The sequence below is a fragment of the Microcaecilia unicolor genome, chromosome 8 (genome assembly GCF_901765095.1).
Source record: "Microcaecilia unicolor chromosome 8, aMicUni1.1, whole genome shotgun sequence".
Taxonomy (NCBI): domain Eukaryota; kingdom Metazoa; phylum Chordata; class Amphibia; order Gymnophiona; family Siphonopidae; genus Microcaecilia; species Microcaecilia unicolor.
In genome coordinates this window covers 163,190,839-163,212,983 of record NC_044038.1, presented here as the reverse complement: position 1 = coordinate 163,212,983, position 22,145 = coordinate 163,190,839, and the positions used below count along the sequence as shown (strand labels likewise).

Below are 22,145 nucleotides of genomic sequence, written 5' to 3'. Positions count from 1 at the left end.
CTGGGGTGCCTCCAGGACCAGGTTTGGGAACCACTAGGCTATCTTAATGGTGAGGTGGCATTGTCCCACATTATCTTGTTCAGCTAGGCAAGGGCTTTCAACCATTCCATTACTCAGATTGGCTACTGCTCAGATCCAACTCTTTTCTACTGCAGAGCCCTCTTTTTTGAATTCCCAGTCTCTGGACCTCTGAACACTTTGAGTATGAGAGTTTATTAGTTTGACGTTTTGGTAATCTGCTGTGCATAATGTTTTGTTATTTTATGTTTGAATGTATGTTTTACTGCCCAAATTTGCCTAAATCCTTCTTAACTTAGCTAACTGCCTTGACCACACCTTGTAGCAACCAATTCCATAGCTTACAATGATTGAAAAAATATTCTAATTTATTTTTAAATGTTATCTCTTTAGTTTAACACAGAGTTCTCTATTCTTACTACTCTCTGAAAGGCTAAAAAAATCATTTCTTATATATCCTTTCTACCTGGTTCATGATTTTATAGACTTTTATCATCTTCCTTCCAAGCTGAAGAGTCCAAACCTTTTGAGCTTTCTTCATAGGGGAGTTTCATCATTTTGGCTGCTCTTCTCTGTACCTTTTCTAGTTCTACTATATATCTTTTTTTTGAGATGGGCAACCAGATCTGCACATTATACTCAAGGTGTGGTCACAACATGAATTAATAAAGAGGCATCATAATCAGATTTACTCTTCATTCCCTTATGAATATCAACATTCTATTTGCCCTCACACACAGATGAAGATTTCAGTGTACTGTCCCGAATGACTCTGAATATGGAACACAGCATGTACCCATAGTTAGGAGTATTTTTCCCCGTATCACTCACACTTGTCAAGATTTAATTTCATCTGCCAATTAGATACCCAGTCCCCCCCCCCCCCAAAAGATCTCCTGCAACTCCTCGTTATGTAACAGCTTTGAATATTTTGTCTCATCCGTGAATTTAATCACCTCATTCGTTTTTCCTTTTTATCCAGATCATTTATACATATGTTACAAAGAAGTGGCTCCAGTACATACAGATCCTTGAGGAATGCCATTATTTATCTTTCTCCACTGAAAAAACTGATCATTTAGACCTGCTCTGTTTTCTAAATTTTACTCAGTTCCCAATCTACAATAGGGCACCTCTTCCTATCCCAGAACTTTTTCATTTCTTCAGTCTTTCATGAGGGACTCTGCCAAACATCTTCTAAAAATCGATATACACCATACCAGGGAAGGAGTAGCCTCATGGATAAAGCGCAGTGAGCTGGGAACCCAGGAAACTGGGTTCAATTCCCACTGCAGCTCCCTGTGACACTGGGAAAGTCACCCAACCCTCCTTTACCTCCAGATTAGATTGTGAGCCCACTAAAGACAAAGAAAGTGCTTGAATGCAATACACAAGCCACTTTGATTGTACCAAAGGCAGTACATACATAAATAAATATTATAATAATAATAGTGACCAGCTCACTCTTCCAAAAATATCTAACTGACTGGTTAAACAAGACTTCCTTTTGCTAAATCCGGGTATGTGTCTTTCTGTGAAGATTAGTCTGACATTGGATACACAATCTGTATTTCCACAGTCTCTTTAAATTCATGAAAAATACATTTCCTAATCTTATTGAACTAACTTGTGTGATGCACAACAATTGAGAACAGAAACCATCAACCATTTTAAGAAAACATATTTATTACTTACATTTCTGCTATCCTCTTAAGAATATACATTCCATATTTGAAAAGTGATGCTCTTCAAAGTATAATTGCAAAACCTGCAACTGTGAATACAAGCACTGACCAGCCGTTCCATACAACTCCAAGCAGCACACATACATCCTGAAGCCATGTCTCACAGAGGTCTGCAGCCACGATGCAATGACACGCATGTCTGGAACTATGTTAGTGAGAGACAGGTCTATAATGCACTGCAACTGGACCACTAAGAGACGTATCTAATGCAGCCAGACCTGCAGCAACGCCTTGGGTCCTTGTCGTACAGCATTTAAAGCAACATCAGTCTATGATGCTTTGAATCTGGAATGGCAAATAATGGCATTGCTAATGGTAACATTTAAGGATTTAAATCATGTTTGCTGGGAAGAATAAGTGGCATTTCTCTGTGTAGGTTTAAAACCTTTTCCTGTGACTGAAGAATATGAAGTCATTTAATGATGCACCTTTCTTTAGTGATGGACATGAAAGTTTCACTCCACCATTTCTGAATTTATTTTACAAAACAGTTCACACCCCAAACAAATGTACTTCAACTCTATGCTGATCCAACAACCAAAACACAAAATATAAACCAACATATTAAATTGCCCCTGCACAATCTAAAAATGGACATAACCAGTTACATACAGCTGAGAGTGCTGAATGGGGAAGGGAGCAAGGGAAATTGAAATGAAAAACAAAACACCAAAACAAGTATCAATCATAGCTTAATCATATCCTATAACTCACAGGAATCCAAAACCGGCTCCAGGCTGCACTTGTTAATTAAAACCAGAAAACAAATATATAAAAAAATAAATATATGTCCAGTTCAGGATGGTTTTCACCTATTAATTAGGTTTTATGATTGAGAAGATACTGGGTCAGCTTTTTCTTTTTTTCATTTACTTAAGCAGCTGTGTAAAGAAGTTGTTCAAGCACCAGGTGACAAAAGGGGAGTCTCGCTCCAGCATCTTGCTGAAAAGCATGAAAAGATCAGCAAGGCTGGAAAAGGTATCCCTAAAGCCCTAAGGGCAGAGGTAAGCAGGAGGAAGAGGAAGGCAGCGATTTCTTGGAGGATATTGCTGTTAACTATGACACCGCTGCATTCTCACCCCCCCCTCCTGGAGACAGCACAAGACCAGGTCCCAACTTGGGCACTGCCATTCTGGTAATTATTCAAATGTAGCATGTCAAGGAAAGTCAAGGGACCTGACTGATGTCTTCATTTGTTCAAGTACATGGCAGAACTACTGTCCTTGCTTCTTTGACAAGTACCTGTAAAAAGAAATAGTAAGACAGATGATGTCACTTTAGGTGTTCGTGTACTGTGAAATCTCCATTATGCTGATGAGAATGGCGCTCACAGGATGGGCTCTCTGTGACAGTAACTAAGCTCATAGATTAAATGTTGTATCAGTTGCCATCACAGAAACTAGGCCTTGTTGGATGGGTGCTCCACAAGCAGGTGTACTAACAGGAAACAGAGAATGGGTAGCTAATAGGTTTAGGATCAGACAATTGATATGGGTGTTAAAGGAATTCAGATCTAGTGTTGTTCAAAGTCCTTACCTTTCCCAATGCTTGTGATTAAGCTCTGACAGATCGTCTAATTTTGCAATTTCCTTCAGGTACTGACTAAGTTTTAAAAGCTCCTTATCTTTATCCCGATTTAGGTGTGCTTTCATAAAAGGTTTTATCTATGAAAAAGAAATAATTAAGGGATAAGAATGAAGTCCTGAGAAGCAATAGAAGACCTGGAGAGTTCTTTTTGTGGGTGAGTTAGGGATAGCCCCTGCTTGAAACTGTGCTGGTTTTCAGAAAACAAAATCACAACCAACCTCTCCCCCCCCACCCCCCCAATAACAATTAAATTATATGACTATCTCATTTTGATTTGAGGAAAGACAGATTCAGGTTTTGCTGTTATCCGAACCAGTTTAATAATATGAATACTCTTTTAGGTATCAGGATGGGTATTTAAGCATCTGTACGCTGAAGGCGTCCAATCCTACATCATACTGAAACTGTTTTATTATTTGTCCTCTAATGGTGCAGATGGAGGACTCCGGTGCATAGCTACTCTCCAGGAGAATAACAACGGATCTCAGCAGCCACAAACATACCAAAGCAAAGCAGGTGCTAGTGATGCCCTGAGAAAAACCAACCCATCTGTGCCTTTGCCCTGCATAGCTGTAACCACTATCCCCCTCCCCTTTTATAGCACACATCCATGCTTTGCCTTCTCTTTCAGCTCACGTGGCGGAAGGCAGTGTGCATGATCAAAACTCAACTTTCTCAGCACTCTTGGATAAAGAGCATAATTCTAAGCTAATTCCTCTTCCTTTCTTTGCAACTTTCAATCCAACTCAGGGAATAAAGTTCTCCAATTCAGAGCACAAAATTACAAAACAAATGTATGTTCTTGCTAATTACCTTTAACCCATTCTGTGGATTCATTAGAAAATTTCGCCCGATATCATCAAACATAATGGTATTTTTCTTATTGTAAAATTCTGGATATTTGCCCCATACAACACCAAGAGGCTTCACCTGTAGAGAAGCACAGTTCATATCAGTTACTACAATGTGTATAACGTCATGAGTCCTCACGTATGCTAAATGTGAAAACAGAACCAAGAGAAGTTTCCTCCCCTCACAGCTTTCTGGCATCAGTTCTTACATCTATTAGTCCCCTCCTGGGTGTGTGCACAGTGATCATGGCCGCGCTGTCTAACATGAATGTTATCTTGTAGTTTTCATTTGTGCTCACTCCCAGCTCCTGAAACAAAGAGAAATGCCTTATTGCAACAGCAGATGTTAAGACAGACTTAAATTTATTTATTTGTTGCATTTGTATCCCACATTTTCCCACCTATTTGCAGGCTCAATGTGGCTTACAAAATCTTTAGTGTGGATGATTTATCCAACTGTGCAGCCATTCCAGTATAGCACACCTTTGAACAAAGATAACGCTAGAACAATTTGCCTTGCCAATTCAAACTCTGTAGCTCTCTATCACAGGGAAGGAATGTGTGCACCAAGATCTTCACATCAAAGACAGACAAGATCAGGCCAATGTGCCATGTTTTGCTCTCCCATGGTCTACCTCAAAGGAGGGGTGGGCTGGTTTGCAAACTACCATGCCTTTCTTGTTTGTGATAAAGCCCTGCCTTGCAGAACATTCCTGCAGGAGCCTGGGTGAATTCTCTACTGCCCTGCATTTCCGTGTAAGCCAGCTTCTTTCTGCTTTGCTTGCTTATTACACAAGTGTTGATTTATTACTTGCTTTTATGCATCTGTCTTTTCACCCTATGCTTACATAGTGACCATGTCTTATGCTAATTTTCAACATCACTTACTTTCATTTTAGCTTCAATCCACTTCATACTGGTGGCAGCTGCAATGAGATAATGCATTGTTGAAACAAATGGAAATTAACCCATTCTAACCAGCGGTGTTTGTATTCAATGTCTCATTAACACATTTCTTCGCCAACAACTCCCTTAGCTAATTAGTTCCAAAATCTAAGTATAAAAGTCTCATCTCTATTTAAGAACTTCTCTCTCCTACTAAATTTAGTATGCCTGTAGCAATTTCTCTATGATTAATGGCAGACATGAAAGGCTACAGAAACTGCAACATACACATACAGTGGTATAATCTGATTTAAGCCATTTCAGATAGAATTATGGCTAAAGAAACAATGCTAGAAAAATCATGTAGTTATACAAGTTTCCACACTTCTAGTGGAAAGCTTTAAGTTTATTAACAAAGAAAGAGGTGTTGGGGGAGCAGGGCAGTAAATTTAAGTGTGTGAATAGAACAGATTAGCAAGAGCATGCCAAGCATAAATCTTTCTACCAGAGGAAATACTCCTTCCTGTTACATGTGATGCTAAATTATCGTAATTGTTCTAAATAAAGAACAGGTAAAAGAACTTACACCAAATTACGATGTCATAGTCTTCATATGCAGAGGTCAGGAATTCATGCAAATGCGGTCTCATCAGCTCAATGCCAGTCTCTGCACACGATCTATGATCTAAAGACATTAAAACTAAATTCAGTTACATTCCTATTTATCAGAAGAAGCTTTTTTTTTTTTCTATTCCATAGTGTTAGCTGAATTCTGACATGGTTGAAAATGTAGCTCTGACTGCCAAATGTATTGCTTCTTTCTGTCTCATCACCAGATCCATGCTTTCCTTTAACACACTGCAAATACCATCATGCTCTATTTTATCACCTCCTGCTTAGTCTAGTGCTCTCTGAAATTTACAGGTCTCTGACTGAACCATGTCTGCACTAGTCTATTAAAAAATTAGCTTTATGATTTCTCCTCCTGTGAAGCTGTTAAAAAAAACATGCCACTCTGCTTCCTAAGTCACTTAATAGGCTCCCTATCTATTTCTATATACAGTTCAAGTTTTACCTCATAACCCAAGTCTTTACAGCTACTCATTCTCTTTCATCTCTTATCTTGCCCTAAGCCTGTCCCTGCAGATTCAGTTTACTGGGCATGCCACTCATTTTTGTCTTTATCTTCCATCCATAACTACTGACTTTGAACTATCCATTTTGCTGAATATGCCTAGAATAGCCTTCTTGAGTTAAGTGTGTTATGCTCCACATCAGACCATATTAAAAAAAAAATTGAGATAGTCTGAACTAACAAAGCTTTCCTGATCATAACTTTGACTTTTCCTGAAGCATCTTATTGCCTGCTCTATATAGCTTGACTAGACTATGTTCTGTGAAGCAGGGTTTGCCTCTTATCCACGTTTCACTGCTCGTTCAGAAACTGAGGTGCTGTAGGCATTCATTCTAATATTTCTGTTCTGTGTTCACAGCTGAAAGATTGGGAACAGGGCCGCAGAAGACATACTACTCATACTACCCCTCTCCTCAAGACCCTTCACTGGCTCCCTATCCGTTTTCGCATCCTGTTCAAACTTCTTCTACTAACCTATAAATGTACTCATTCTGCTGCTCCCCAGTATCTCTCCACACTCATCCTTCCCTACACCCCGCTCCATGGATAAATCCTCATCTGTTCCCTTCTTCACTACTGCCAACTCCAGACTTCGCGCCTTCTGTCTCGTTGCACCCTACGCCTGGAATAAACTTCCTGAGCCCCTACGTCTTGCCCCATCCTTGGCCACCTTTAAATCTAGACTGAAAGCCCACCTCTTTAACATTGCTTTTGACTCATAACCACTTGTAACCACTCGCCTCCACCTACCCTCCTCTCTTCCTTCCCGTTCACATTAATTGATTTGATTTGCTTACTTTATTTATTTTTTGTCTATTAGATTGTAAGCTCTTTGAGCAGGGACTGTCTTTCTTCTATGTTTGTGCAGCGCTGCGTATGCCTTGTAGCGCTATAGAAATGCTAAATAGTAGTAGTAGTAGTAATTGAGGCGTGGTAGTTCCTGAATTATTTTCAGAGGACCGTGTTCATGAGGAGCTGGCAAAATTAAAGGTGGACAAAGTGATGGGGCCGGATGGCATACATTTGAGGGTTCTGAAGGAACTTAGGGAAGATCTAGCAGCTCCTCTGGCTGACCTTTATAATGCTTCTCTAGAGTAGGGAGTGGTCCTGGAAGACTGGAGAACAGCAGATATAGTCCCTCTCCAGAAAAGTGGAAGAACAGGTTGTGAACTAGAGTCCAGAAAGTCTGACTTTTGTGGTAAGTAAATTAATGGAAATGTTTTAAAACAGAGAATAGTAAAGTTTTTTCGAATCCTGTGGATTACAGGATCCAAGGCAACTTGATTTCACTACAGGCAGCAGACAAATCCGATTCATTTCTTCGACTGGGTGACCAGAGAGTTGGATCAAGGGAGAGTGCTAGATGTGGTGTATTTAGATTTTAGCAAAGCCTTTGACACAGTTCCACATAGTCGACTAATAAATAAACTGAGTACCCTAAAGTGACTGACTGAATTAGGAACTGACTGAGTGTAAGGTGATAGAGGGTAATGGTAAATGGAGCTCGTTCTGAGTAAAAGGATGATATCATTGGTGTGCCTCAAGGTTTGGTTCTTGGGCCAGTTCTTTTTAACATTTTTGTAAGTGATATTGCTGAAGAGCTGTCTGGAAAGGTTTTCCTCTTTGCAGATGATACCAAAATCTGCAATAGGGTAGACACCCTTGATGGTGTGGATAACATGAGAAAGGACTTAGTGAAGCTAGAGGAATGGTCTGGAATTTGGTAGCTTAGATTTAATGCTAAAAAATGCAGAGTCATGCATTTGGGCTGCAAAAACCCAAGGAAACAGTACAATTTAGGGGGTGAAGAACTTTTGTGCACGAAAGAGGAAAGGGACTTGGGCGTGACCGTATGTGACGGAGTTGCAGCAGCCTGAGAACAAGGGGAATTGGAGTTTATTCCCAATGCAGCTCCTTGTGACTCTGGACAAGTCACTTACACCTCCATTGCCCCAGGTACAAAATAAGAACCTGTATATAATACGTAAACTGCTTTGATTGTAATCACAGAAAAACGGTATATCAAATCCCATCCTCTTTCCCTTTCTGGTGGCCGAACAGGTAGAAAAGGCAATGGTGAAAGCTAGAAGGATGCTTGGGTTCGTAGGAAGAGGAATGGCCAGTAGGAAAAAGGTGGTGATGATGCTCCTGTATAAGACTCTGTGGAGAGAGCTCATTTAAAATACTGTGTACAATTCTGGAGACTTCACCTTCACTAGCCAAGTCCTCAAGGCCTTAACCCATTCATCTATGCAGACGATGTCACAATATACATTCCCTACAAAAGTAAGCTGACAGAAATCACCAACGAAATCAAGCTCAGCTTGCACATCATGGAATCATGGGCAAATGCATTCCAACTAAAACTCAACAAAGAAAAGACACATTGCCTCATCCTCTCATCCCAACACAGCGTGGACAATCCCACAAGTATCGACACCCCGGACTATACCCTCCCTATCTCAGACTGCCTGAAACTCCTCGGCGCTACAATAGACCGCTACTTAACACTGGAGAGTCAAGTGAAAGCCACAACAAAGAAAATGTTCCACTCAATGTGGAAACTAACGCGTGAAACAATTCTTCCTGAGGGAAACATTCCGCAACCTAATACAATCAATGGTTATAAGCCATGTAGATTACTGCAATGGAATCTATGCGGGATGCAAAGAACAAACCTTAAAGAAACTTCAAACCGCTCAAAACACGGCAGCTAGGCTTATATTTGGAAAAACGCAATTTGAAAGTGCAAAACCCCTCTGCGAAAAACTACACTGGCTTCCAATCAAAGAACGCATTGCATTCAAAATCTGCACCTGGGATCACAAAATTATCTATGGGGAAGCCCCGGGATACATGACAGATTTAATCGACCTACCAACTAGAAACACATTCGAATCATCAAGAACATATCTATATCTGCACTACCCAAGCTGCAAAGGCCTTAAATACAAATCAACTTATGCATCCAGTTTTTCCTACATCAGCACACAACTATGGAACACATTACCAAAAGCCTTAAAAACGATGCACAACCACCTAAACTTCCGGAAAACTCTAAAAACTAACCTGTTTAAAAAGGCATACCCTACCGATCCAACTTAAATGCCTGATCACGGCAACACAACGAACTGAAGTACGCTATGGACCCAACACAACTCTACCACCATATGAGTCCCTAATGTGACTATGCCACATGAACTTTATCTTACCCCTAACTCACTATGTATTTGTTCACATCAGAGTCAGCAAACGCTTCTCCGGTACCATGTAAGCCACACTGAGCCTGAAAATAGGTGGGAAAATGTGGGATACAAATGTAACAAATAAATAAAGATATAAACAGGATGGAATTGATCCAAAGGGCGGCTACTAAAATGTTCAATGGTCTTTGTCATAAAGCGTATGTGGGACAGACTTAAAGATCTCAATATGTTTAATTTGGAATAAAGGCAGGACAGGGGAGATATGCCACATATATATTTAAATGTGTCTATCATAAGTGCACAGGAGGTGCATCTCTTTCTACAGAAAGGAAGCTCTGGACATAGGATGAAGGTGAAAGGGGATAGGCTCAGAAGTAACCTATCAATACTTCTTCATGAAAAGGGTGGTAAATTCCTGGAACGGCTTCCCAGTGGAAGCAGTGGAAATGAAAACAATGAATTTAAGAGAGCTTGGGACAAGTACATAGGATCTCTAAGGATAGGGAGATTAGATGGGATGGATGGGCAGACTGGATAGGCCATATGATCTTTACCCTTTACATTTTTCTGTTTCTATCTAAACAGACTTATCTCTCCCAATTCGGTCCTACTCTTCTCTCTCTTTTTCAGAACCTGATACACATGCATATTGAATCTCAGCTGCAGGTACCACTACTGTATAATGGCTATGGTCCATGCCTCATCCCTAAGGCTGTGAATGAGCAGAAGCCGTGTTTGGAAACTGGACCCAACTAATTCTCATAGAAGACTGCAACATTGCCACCGTTGCTTCTTTGGCACTGTGCATTAAAGAATTAGTATACGAATTACCCCTTATATTTCTGGCACGCACATACAGCTCCACTTTATAGCTCACTTACCAAACAACGTATAATCAACATCTAACACCAATAACTTTTTTCCTTCTCTTGGTGAATTCAAAATTTCCACCTTGTAGTCTTTCACACGACGAGAAATTTTTGCTAGGTTTTCTTCCCTTTGAAAAAGGAATATAAAAAGTCACCAAGAATTCTTTAAAAGCGAATAAGCATAAAGAGGAGCAATGTCTGCAAGCATGCTGCAGAGACACAAAATGCAAAGTATGCCACTTCAGCCACATCAGACATTTCTGACTCACCTGTTTTCCACTTCAACAACTTCCTCTTCAATATCAAAATCATTGACAACATCATCATTGTCCATGGGAGGAGCCAATACATCCTCCTACAGAGATCAACATGGAAGCATATTATTCAGAAACTCTGCTGAGGTTTTACTGCATCTCTGGATATGAAATAGCACAAGTAAGAATGGTCAGCTGTCCAGGCAGAGAGATCCACTTTTACATACAGGGTGAGACAAAAAAAAAAAAAAAAGTAACCCCCTAGAGTTTTTTTTGCTGTTTTCTCAGCAACCTGTTGGTATTTCAATGTGTTCAATTTCAATTTGTTGTTACTATCTACATACCAAGTACAATGAGATTATCTTTAAACACAGCGAAGTTACAGACTTTTTTGATGACCACCCAGTGATTTTCATGCATTCAAAAATGTCTGCACTATAAGACTACCATTAGGAGCAGTGGCCTAATGGTTAGCGTAGCAGGCTTTGATCCTGGAGTCCTGGGTTCAATTCCCACTGCAGCTCCTTTTTTGACCTTGGGCAAGTTACTTAACCCTCCATACCAAACCTTGTGAGCCCTCTAGGGATAAAGTAACTCCTCACAATGTGTGATTGTTCTGCGCCTTGAACTTGATGGTTAAGCAGATTATAAATGCCACAATTAAAATTAAAATATGAATTTTTTTTAAAACATTGCTAATGATGTCACAATGACAGACTTTTTTCTGTGGAACAATGTTGGAGGCCTATCACAAGCTCTACCCACAGCCACAAACAATCGTCAAACTCAAGGAAGCGCTGCAGATCTGGGACAGCCTGCCACAGGGACCGATCGACAAGACTATTAAGAACTTCCCAAAGTGACTCAAGGCCTATGTTAAAGCTGAGGGTGGACACCTTGAGTATTCACAGTTTCTGCGCAGTTCTGACACATTGTTAATTGTACCATTTGAATGACGTTACTTTAATGTGTTTTAGCTTGAATATTTTTAATGTGCAAAAATTGCTAGGTAGTAATACTAAAAGTTAGTAACATCAGCATAGCTTAAGATAATTCAATGTTGTTTTAATAGTAATATGTAAGTATGATTACTAGATAAGTACATAAAATTTCTCATTGAAATTCAAAGCAGTTGATGAGAAAAAAAAAACTGTAGGTGGTTACTTTTTTTTTTTTTTTACCTCACCCTGTAAGTCCAAATGTTAGTCCTACTCACTTCGATTACTGTAACATTCTATTTCTTAGTACTAAGTGTCAATATCAGAAAAAAATGTAAATCATACAGAATACAGCTGCAAGACTAATATACAGATTGAATAGATATACTAGTGTTTCAACTCATCTAAACAAACTGCACTGGCTTCCCATAGCAGAAAGACTCGGGTTCAAAGCTGCTTGTTTAGTTTTTCAATTCTTACACGGCTTCACTCTGGTCCAGACTGAAACAACAACTAGTGTTAGCATCACCATTTCAAAAGACAATTAGAAATCAAAAGATTTTCAGCTCTCTATTCCTCGTACTTGAAAATATGGAACTCTCTACCTATTCCCATCAGAAAAGAAAACAGCTACCTCAACTTCAGGAAAAGGCTAAAAACCTCTCTCTTCCCAAAGATAATAATCTATCATGACTTCTACTTCCTAGTATCATCCATTATCCTTTCCAATGGTATCTAATGTTCCTCATACCTCACACTAACACTATCTGCTTTTGTCTTACCTAGAATGTAAACTGCACTGAACCCTGGAAAGGGGACATTAGCGGTATACAAGACTTGAATTGATGCTAGTGGACAAATACTAAAACATAAGTGTTCTGGAAATAGAGCTTTTCAATAAATTACGTTTCTTTATTGGTTGGATTTTTTTCCTTGTTTCCTAATTTTATGAAGGGAGTAATTCATGAAACCATCACCTATTTATAGTATTAAATTCCTTAAACTTGCTTATTTGGCATCCTTGTTCTCTCACAAATTGCTTATTTTAAATCTGTTAGTACTGAAGCATTTTCCTCAAAAGTGTCAAAAATCTTAAAAGTCACAGTTCCAGACCTCAGGACCAGCTTTTCTGCAAGTAAAAAAATAAAGTTCTGGCAAGCAAATTTATTCTCCAGTACTACTACTGGAAACCAGTTGAACATCTGTTGGAAATAACTATGCCATTGCCTTTAATAATTTTACAGGAATAAAATAAGTAATGAGGGGGGCTGGATGTGTACAGAGATTTACCAGACTCTCCTCCCGCGTTCCCATCATCATGATCTTGGTATTTGGTTTCAGTTTGAGAATGCCAAGTTTCATGTCATCCTCTGCCGATTTACCTACAATTTGAAGCATATAAAATAATCTCTCAACTGCCCACACTTCATAAGGCCAAAAAAAGTTCTTTTTTGTTTTGTTTTTTCCCCTAGAAAGAAACAAGCTGGTACTCAGATGGAGGGTTGTCCTTGGGGAAAGAAACTGGTACAGCCATCCAGTGTCCTGCATTCACACAGAACCTGCCCGCTGCCTCTGGCAGCAAAGCTCTGTCAAACAGCACTCTTACCTGCTGGCATCTCCCCTCCCACCTTCATTACATGGAAAACCACCAGAAGGGAGGGAAAATAGAGAGAGCCACTATGTGTAATTAAACTCTGGAATTTTATGCCAGAGAAAGTGGTAAAAGCAGTTAGCTTAGCAAGATTTTAAAAAAAGGTTTGGATAAGTTCCTAAAAGAAAAGTCCATAAGCCATTATTAAGATGGATTTGGAAAAACCTACTGCTTATTTCCAGGATAGGCAGCATAAAATCTGTTTTACTCTTTTAGGATTTTGCCAAGTACTTGGACCTGGATTGGCCACTGTTGGAAAAAGGATACTGTCCCAGTATAGCAAGGCTTATTTTCTTTGTTTTTTCTTTCTCCTCTTCCTCCCTCCATCCTCATACTTTTTCAGATTCAGTTAGGAAACATTATTGGCAAGAAAAAATGTGTACATGTGTTGTCAAAGTTATACATAAAGAAAAGATTACACAACAACATTAGTAACAGTAATCAAAATATGGACAGCTACCAGGTTCTGGTGCTGCTGTTTATTATCCCTGGTCACAGTATACAAGGCTAAGAAGTGCCCTGCAGAATAGCCTTCTGCTTCCTACTCCAACCAACTCCTGCTATTGCAGAAATCCTGAAAGAGTGAGACTGACACAAACAGTAAGTGCATTAGGCATTAGTATTTGCGCACAGGTTAGCTTGGATTTTGCACACAATTGTGTGCTCACTATGTAAAGACAACCTTTTACTGTTAAATAGGACTCAACCACAATATTTGATAGAAGTGTCACTTAATGCTAAATAGTGGTTGCAAAGACGTGGTGACAATTATCTTTATATAATGGAGGAAATGCCTCTGTATCTCCGGTACAGAAAAAGTTATTGTGTTCTGATTCATGGAGTGAGATCTTCATTGGCTGAAAAAACTCCTAAATTGAAATATACTTTCTTTGTATATGCAAGTAATATTAATGCTCTTTCTTTATATTCAATATTTAAGCATAAAGCACTTAGCTTTATATTCCTTCCGACGGGGTCCCGTTTCGCCGTATCTGGCTTTATCAAGGGAAATTAACCTTGCCCTTATGTTGATCCCTGTAAAAAGAAAAAAGCAGTAAACATGCCATCCTCCAGTTTAGTTCTTGATATCACTCATTTTTTAACATACTAAACATTCTAGACAGCCCTGGTTTCATCCCCCTATGCAAAAACGTGGCACAAACATCCTGTTTTTTTAGCGTAACTTCTCTTTTCTCTACTCAATGTATTTTTTCAAAATGGCGACTGCTTTTATAATGCTCATTAATGCAGCTCCCCCATTACTGGTGGAATAATTTAAACAGATAGTACTAGAAAAATATTGCCCATTGGATCATGGTGTTACGATCTTTAGGTTCTAAGGATTTTAACTTGAAAATCCAATGCTGCTCTGATTGGGAAACGCCTCCTGCAATCAGAGCAGCATTGGATAGTTAAAATCCTTAGAACCTAAAGGTTACTATGTTACTATGTAACACCATGATCCAATGGGCAACATTTTTCTAGTACTAGCTCTTTAAATCATTTCACCAATAACGGGGGAGCTGCATTAATGAGCATCAATAAAAGCAGACGCCATTTTGAAAAAATACATTGAGTAGAGAAAAGAGAAGTTACGCTGAAAAAACAGTAAGTTCGTGCCATGTTTTTGCATAGGATGAAACCAGGGCTTTCTAGAATGTTTAGTATGTTAAAGAATGAGTGATATCAAGAACCAAACCAGAGGATGGCATGTTTAGTGGGTTTTTTTCTTTTTACAGAGATCAGCACAAGGGCGAGGTTAATTTCCCTTGATAAAGCCGGATACGGCAAAACAGGACCCCGTTGGAAGGAATATAAAGCTAAGTGCCTTATGCTTAAATATTGACTATAAAGAAAGAGCATTAATATTACTTGCATATACAAAGAAAGTATATTTTAATTTAGGAGGTTTTTCAGCCAATGAAGATCTCACACCGTGAATCAGAACACAATAACTTTTTCTGTACCGGAGATAAAGAGGCTTTTCCTCCATTATATAAAGATAATTGTCACCACGTCTTTGCAACCACTATTTAGCATTAAGTGCTCTCTATGTAAAAAACAAGTTTTGCACATGAGCCTGTGTGCAAAGTCTCAGGTAATCAATGCACAACACACTTAAATCAGTGGTACTAAAGATATTAGCTAATCTGTGGAGAAGCAGAAGACAAGAAGGCTGAGCATTAATGCAAGGTCTGAGGACAAGTAGAAGGTTAGCCATTCTTGTGAAGGTTTCATGCCTATTTCTTTCCTTTACTGCAAGCATGGAAAGCGTGGTTAAAAAAAAAAAAGGTGCCGATACCCATTTTTCATGAACATATATCCACACATATGATAGAATGCCTTCTGTGCATAAATACAGTACACCACCATATGCAATCCAACCAGACACAATACAATTATTCTGTGTGCAAGACATAGCTGCCATCAGTGCACATCCATGTTAGCATGTGTTGAGGGTCCTGTCCCATGTTAGCGTACACTTATGCGATCTGCCTCTTTGCATGATATTTGTTTTCAACATGGGGAGCAGTACCTGTACAATTGTATGTAAACCTCCTTGACTCATGCTCAAAAGAGCAAGTATATTAAATTAATACGTCTAGCTCCATCTCTACCTGTTTTCAAATCTATGCTGAAATCCCACCTTTTCACTACTGCTTTTAGCTCCTAGCCACAATTGCCCTCCCCTTGTCTCTTCCTCCCTTCTCACCCATTGCTTCCCTCACCCGTAACTGTCTTGTCTGTCTGTATTATTTAGATTGTAAGCTCTTTTGAGCAGGGACTGTCTCTTTGTATCAGGTGTTCAGCGCTGCGTGCGTCTGGTAGCGCTATACAAATGCTAATAATAATAAACGATAATTCCTACTGTAGCTCCTTATGACCCAAGCAAGCCACTTAACCCTCCATTGCACTTGTTGCAGGAATATTTTTATTTATTTGTTACATTTATACCCCACATTTTCCCACCTCAATGTGGCTTACATAATACTGTAAAGGTGTTCGCCAGTCGGTTGATAACAAATACAAGGTTGTACTGTGGTCGAATGAGGTAGGTGTGTGTCAGGCACCGTGAATGTCGAAGGGAATGGAGATTGTATATTGTCCAGTACGATCATTGCTTGAGCTGTGTTGCTGGGTGTGGGGATTTACGTTGGATCGGTGGGGTAAGCCTTTTTGAAGAGGTTGTTTTTTAGTGATTTTCTGAAGTTTAGATGGTCATGGATTATTTTTACAGCTTTTGGGAGTCCGTTCCATAGTTGTGCACTTACGTAGGAGAAGCTGGATGCGTAAATTGTTTTGTATTTAAGTCCTTTGCAATTTGGGTAATGTAAGTTTAGGTATGATCGTGATGATCAGATTCTGTTTCTGGTTGGTAGATCTATGAGGTCTGTCATGTATCCTGGGACTATGGCGTAGATAATTTTGTGGACAAAGGTGCAGATTTTGATGATACATTCTTTGATTGGGAGCCAGTGCAACTTTTCTCAGAGGGGTTTAGCACTTTCGAAGCGAATATAGATTAATGGTGCCATAAAAGACATGAGCATTATATTAGTGGACTCATAAAAGGGCCTATTTTTTGGCTGGCACCACAATATTGGAATGAGCTGCCTCAAGTTGACAGGGGAGAGGCGGATGTTAAAAAAAAAAAAAATTCAAGGTCTTAGTAAAAATCTTGATGTTTTAAGCAGGTCTTTTCTGATGAGAAATTATGATAGTGCTGTACACTAGGGGTTCTGCAAACTGTAAATTGGAAGATGTAGTTTTTATTTTGTTTTATTGTTTAATAGAAGTGAATGTGTGTGGCTTGAGTGTTGCCTTCTGTTTGGGGTTAGGTTTTCCTATTGAACTTTGGCATTCTACAAATCATAATTGTTTTTAAATGTTAATGTTTTACATATAGTGTAAATCACTTTGTACTATATATATATATAAAGTTTAATAAATATAAACATTGTCCCATGTATGAAAAGTACCTGCACATCACTACATAAATCTATACACTGTAAAATAAATGATATACTGCCTTTCTGTGGTACAATCAAAGTGGTTTACAAATCCATACTCCTTTACCCTTTAGGCTTGCAATAGGAAACCATGCACGGCTCTAAAACAAGGTTATTGCATCAACCCCAGAAAAGATCAGAAAAAAAATATTCTGCTCCCTAATCCAGCCCCTCCACTACTGTCATTTCCTGGGAAGGGTGTGGGGGCTGATTCAAAGAAAAAAACAAGCCCTTGCCATGACATTCTGCTGCATTAGCTATAGCACGTAGTCAAGACACATTGCTGTACTGCATAAATGAGAAGTCCATGAAAGAATCTATGAGTTCCGCTACTAAATATTAGATTTGTGCATGTTTTATGTTACTTATTCAGTAATACACAGTACAATTTGCATACCCTCCAACCAAACAGACAAATAAACATAAAAGCTGCACCATATGTGACCATCTCTGGGAAAAGGTGACTAAAATCGCCAGAAACAAAAAATTAAGGAGTATGTATAATAAGGCGTGCTATAGGAGTGTTAGCGTTTCTAATGTGTGTTAATGGTTGACTCGCATTAAACGCTAATGCGCCCATAGGAATGTATTGGTGCGTTAGCGTTTAACGCGCCTTAACTTTAAAGGCGCATTAAAAACGCTAAAGCACCTTAGTCAACATACCCTTAGGTTTTAATGAATTCTGCTAGACCTAACAATTTTGTAGTACCCCTCCTTTTATGTGAAAAACAAATTTAAAAATTACAGAAGTTCAAACATGAAATTTTTTCAGACTGCTTATGGATACATGCTACTTTAGTCACCTTTTTCCAGATGGTCACATATGTGAATGGAACTAGGGCCAAACAAATCTGCCACACTCAACATCCTAAAAAAACATCAATAAAAATATCAGTATTACCTTTATATTTAAGGCCAAGCAATTTCTGGCGCTCAGGCAACACTCCTGTGAGGTTCTTCAGAGATTGCTTGAGGTCTAACACTGTATCATCCTCCGAGAGAGCAGTGATGGAATATTCCTGGCCTCCCCATTTTACAATAAGAGACAGAGACATTCTTGAAAGATAGGTTGACTGTCAAAGCACCTGAAAATAAAATAAAGAAACTTAAACATGTTTAAAACTAATGTAATGCTATAAAGAATAAAAATAAACAAACAAACAAACATGCTTAAAACTAATGTAATGCTATAAAGAAGAAAAAATAAACAAACATGTTACCATGGACAAAGATGCTAATCAAACACCTGCTCTTTTGAGCAAATGCAATGCTGGAATAAAATAAGAGGCTCTACAACCAAAGAAACAGATGGAGGAAAAGGTCCTGTAAGCTTACAACCAGAAGCAAATTTAAGAAGATTACAAAAATGGTGGACAACAGCAATTGCATTCACTAAGAAGGAGGAATACATCCCAAAATGATGTGGTAGTGATTATGTACTGGAGCAATTCACAAAATAAAATGGAATCTAAACAGGCAAAGAAATATAGAATATGTTCATATATAGACTGGTAGGCCCATCTAGTCTGTCCATTTCCAATTTTTTGTTGCAATATCACAGCTTCTTTGATCATTGGTTTTATAGTCACTTCTCTACCACTTCCACTGGGAAGTTGTTTTCCTTTTCACTACCTTTTTCATTAAAAAAAGCTTTCTTGATATTACCCCTAACTCTATCTTTGAGCCTCATTATATGAACTCCTGTTCTACAATTTCTTAGTACATACCTCTGCTCAACTATTTTTCAGTTGCTGCTACTACAACTACAAATCATTTCTATAGCGCTACCAGACGTACACAGCGCTTCACAGTTGAACATGAAGAAAAGACAGTCCCTGGTGTTTTTTTTCTTGTGTGACAATGCTTAAAAGAATAAATGAAATAATTTTCTTATATACTCCTGTTATCTTTGCTCATACTGCAACACTAAATATATTTCTATCAGTAATAAAGTATTTTGGGATGCAACTTATGGCAACCTGGTTTGGCATTAAAGGAATGGGTGTGGCACTGGAAAATAGAACCTGGGTATCAATCTGAATGTTTAATTTGAGGGGGGGGGGGGGTTCCCTTAACATAAGCTGCTTTACTTAACTGGAATTTAATGTGTGCATGAATTTTATTAACTGTTCTCACTGTGTGTTCCCCTGAAATTTGCTACTACTTATATAGGTGGTTGTGAAGTGAATATCTTCTCATCACTGGAAACACTAGTTTGTAAGATCCTTCAACCCACCCCTCCAAAAAGGATCATGCTGATCAGAGCAACGACCCAATTCTGGAACTGTAGTCTAAGAGAATATATGTGGACAAAAATCCCCTGAATTCCACCTGGATAAACTGTGACAGCAAATCTATTTCATATGCAGAGAATGGTGACAGCCCCAATATGCCACTCATGTGAAAGGATGTAAACCAACGGCAGCAGTACAGTTACTGACAACGACATAACATACAGGAGAGGAGAGAAATCAGTGACACTGGGGAAGAAATAGTCTAATTTGAGAGAAGATAAAAATCTGAGGGGGAGGGCAGAGCATATGGAAAGAGATCACAGGCTGGAAGGGGAGACGAGCCGTGACAAGGCGAAGGGGCCAAACCGGATGAACCAGACTAGGAGGGGGGCGGGGAAAAGGGGTCCAGGCCAAGGAGCAGACCAGGAAGGTGGGGGGGGGGGGGGGGGGAATGAGAAGCCGCGACGAGGAAAGAAAGATGGAAGGAAGGAGTGAGAAGAAAACAACAGCCCGGAACGCAGGACTGTCCTTGTATCACGCAGCGTCACAGAACCAGAGACAGGAAGCCGCTCACATACCCGAGCCGCATCCATTCAGTAACAGAACCGACGGCACCACCTAACTGCCTCGGCACCGCACCACTACCGCTTTAGGGCTACCTCACTTCCGGCAGCGGCGCGGGATCACGGGGCCATAGAAACGTAGCGCCGGATATATGTAAGGAACCTGCAGCGCTCCCTACTGGCTGAGGGCTGTGTGGGAGGCTTGGCGGCGGCGCGCCCCCTCTCGGATCTTACGGAAAAAGGCGACTGGCTCGGGACATCCGCCAGCGGCTGCGCTGGCTGCTGCTGTGAGTGTAGGAATGAAATCGGACAAGGCTTATCCCTGGCTTGTGCCAGTGGTGATTTTATGCCAGGTCGAAGTGCTTGTGAACTGACTTCTTTTTTCTTTTGCAACTGGAGTTGTAGGTGGAGGATGTCGTTGGTCAGTGACATTATGTCTTTGTAAGAAATGACCACCGGACGAATGTATGGAACATGATCTCCAAACTCCTAAACGAGCCACTTTAGGATGTTTTCACATACATGTATACTTAGGGTTGTACCTATTCTCCACCTTAGTAATTCCCTTATCTCTTATTTGTCCTGTTTGTCCTAATTAGATTGCAAGCTAAATAGGTGTGAGCTGAACGCTAGAGACGCCAATGTATTCCAATGGGCATCTCTAGCATTTAGGGCACACCTATTTTTAGCGCACTCTAAAAACGCTATCGCGCCTTAGTAAAAAAAAACCCTAAGTGCATTTTTATAATATACCACTGCATTGGGTCACAAAATTATCTACGGTGAAGCCCCAGGATATATGACAGAGCTCATAGACCTGCCAACCAGAAACACAATCAAATCAACAAGAACATACCTAAATCTTCACTACCCAAACTGCAAAGGACTCATACAAATCAACTTATGGAAGCAGCTTCTCCTACATAAGCACACAACTGTGGAATGCATTTCCAAAAGCAGTGAAAACAACATATGACCATCTAAACTTCAGGAAATCACTAAAAACTTACCTATTCAAAAAAGCATACCTTACTGACATAACCTAAAAGCCTGAACCCTGCTACACAACTATCTAAAGCTAGTAATCGGACTTAACGCAATTCCTCTTCTGTACGATTCCTAAATGTGTCTGTAACACGTATCTTATTCCATCATATTACCACTTTCTATTTGTTCTTTACTGGCTTGGCTTATGCCTATGGTATTATGTAAGCCACATTGAGCCTGCAAATAGGTGGGGGGAAATGTGGGATACAAATGTAACAAATAAATAAACAAAAGGAGCAAGTTCCCACATACCATCTTTTTATTTTGATGTAAAACAAGAAAAAAAAAGATGTTTAAATGCTCCCAGATTTCAACCTAATTAAGATTTAAAAAACATTTGATGTTATAAATATAAAATTTGAATGTTGAGCTCCTGATAGAAAAACATTGCACGAATACAGGGAATCCCTAGCACCAGCTCCTCCAATTGACACACAAACTAAGATTTGGAGCAAATTAGTACTCTAACTGATGAAACCAATACTGCCTCTTTGTACATTCATATGCTGCACAAGCCAGCAGGTTTGAAAATGTAAGGGGCCCTTTTACTAAGGTGTGGTGAAAAATGGCCTGCGGTAGTGTAGGCGCAGGTTTTGGGTGCAGCAGAATCATTTTTCAACGCACCTGTAAAAAAGGCCTTTTTAAAATTTTTGCCAAAAATGGATGTGTGACAAAATGAAAATTGCCACGCGTCCATTTTGGGTCTGAGACCTTACTGCCAGCCATTGACCTAGCGGTAAACTCGCACACAGTAACTGGACAGTAATGACCTACACATGCCAAATGCCACTCGGCGCGCATCCAATATGTGCGGCAGAAAATGAAAATTATTTTTTGACCGTGCGTATTGGACGCACGCCAAAAATGAAATTACCGCAAGAGCCATGTGGTAGCCGTGTGGTAACTCCATTTTGATACATGTTGGGCGTGGCTTAGTAAAGGGCCCCAAAGTGAGATACAATAAAGAATGACAACGTGGATGCAGCAGCTTATTGGCTTATTTGCTTTGTTTTGGGTGTACGGGGATGACGGCTGCACGCGCGCAGGGGAAGTAGTGCTGAACCAGCTTCAACGGTTTGACGTCATGCCTCCTTTTTCAATCTAACCTCCTTGCTCTTGGGGTCCGCTCTCCTCTGACGCAATTTCCTGGTT

General features: G+C 39.7%; 1 protein-coding gene across 1 annotated transcript; it reads right to left on the bottom strand.

The window, feature by feature from the left end:
* Positions 1 to 1,692: 1,692 nt before the first annotated feature.
* UBLCP1 (ubiquitin like domain containing CTD phosphatase 1) lies at positions 1,693 to 20,046 on the bottom strand. Its single transcript, XM_030211270.1, has 11 exons — positions 19,962 to 20,046; positions 18,051 to 18,234; positions 12,779 to 12,870; positions 10,566 to 10,651; positions 10,309 to 10,424; positions 5,673 to 5,771; positions 5,090 to 5,127; positions 4,411 to 4,509; positions 4,164 to 4,280; positions 3,300 to 3,427; positions 1,693 to 3,005 (listed from the first exon to the last, which is right to left on the bottom strand). The coding sequence occupies exons 2-11, from the start codon at positions 18,202 to 18,204 to the stop codon at positions 2,978 to 2,980; spliced, it is 957 nt and encodes a 318-aa protein (XP_030067130.1). The 5' UTR covers positions 18,205 to 18,234; positions 19,962 to 20,046; the 3' UTR covers positions 1,693 to 2,977.
* Between the last annotated feature and the right edge of the window lie 2,099 nt (positions 20,047 to 22,145).

What these genes read in the sequence shown, in the direction of transcription:
- UBLCP1 (XM_030211270.1), bottom strand. Translation starts at nt 18,204, where the DNA reads ATGTCTCTGTCTCTTATTGTAAAATGGGGAGGCCAGGAATATTCCATC. An exon ending in GCTTGGCCTTAAATATAAAG is followed by an intron (nt 12,871 to 18,050) that starts GTAATACTGATA and finishes TTCAAATTGTAG; the next exon opens with GTAAATCGGCAGAGGATGAC. An exon ending in AATCACAAGCATTGGGAAAG is followed by an intron (nt 3,006 to 3,299) that starts GTAAGGACTTTG and finishes TTCTTTTTACAG; the next exon opens with GTACTTGTCAAAGAAGCAAG.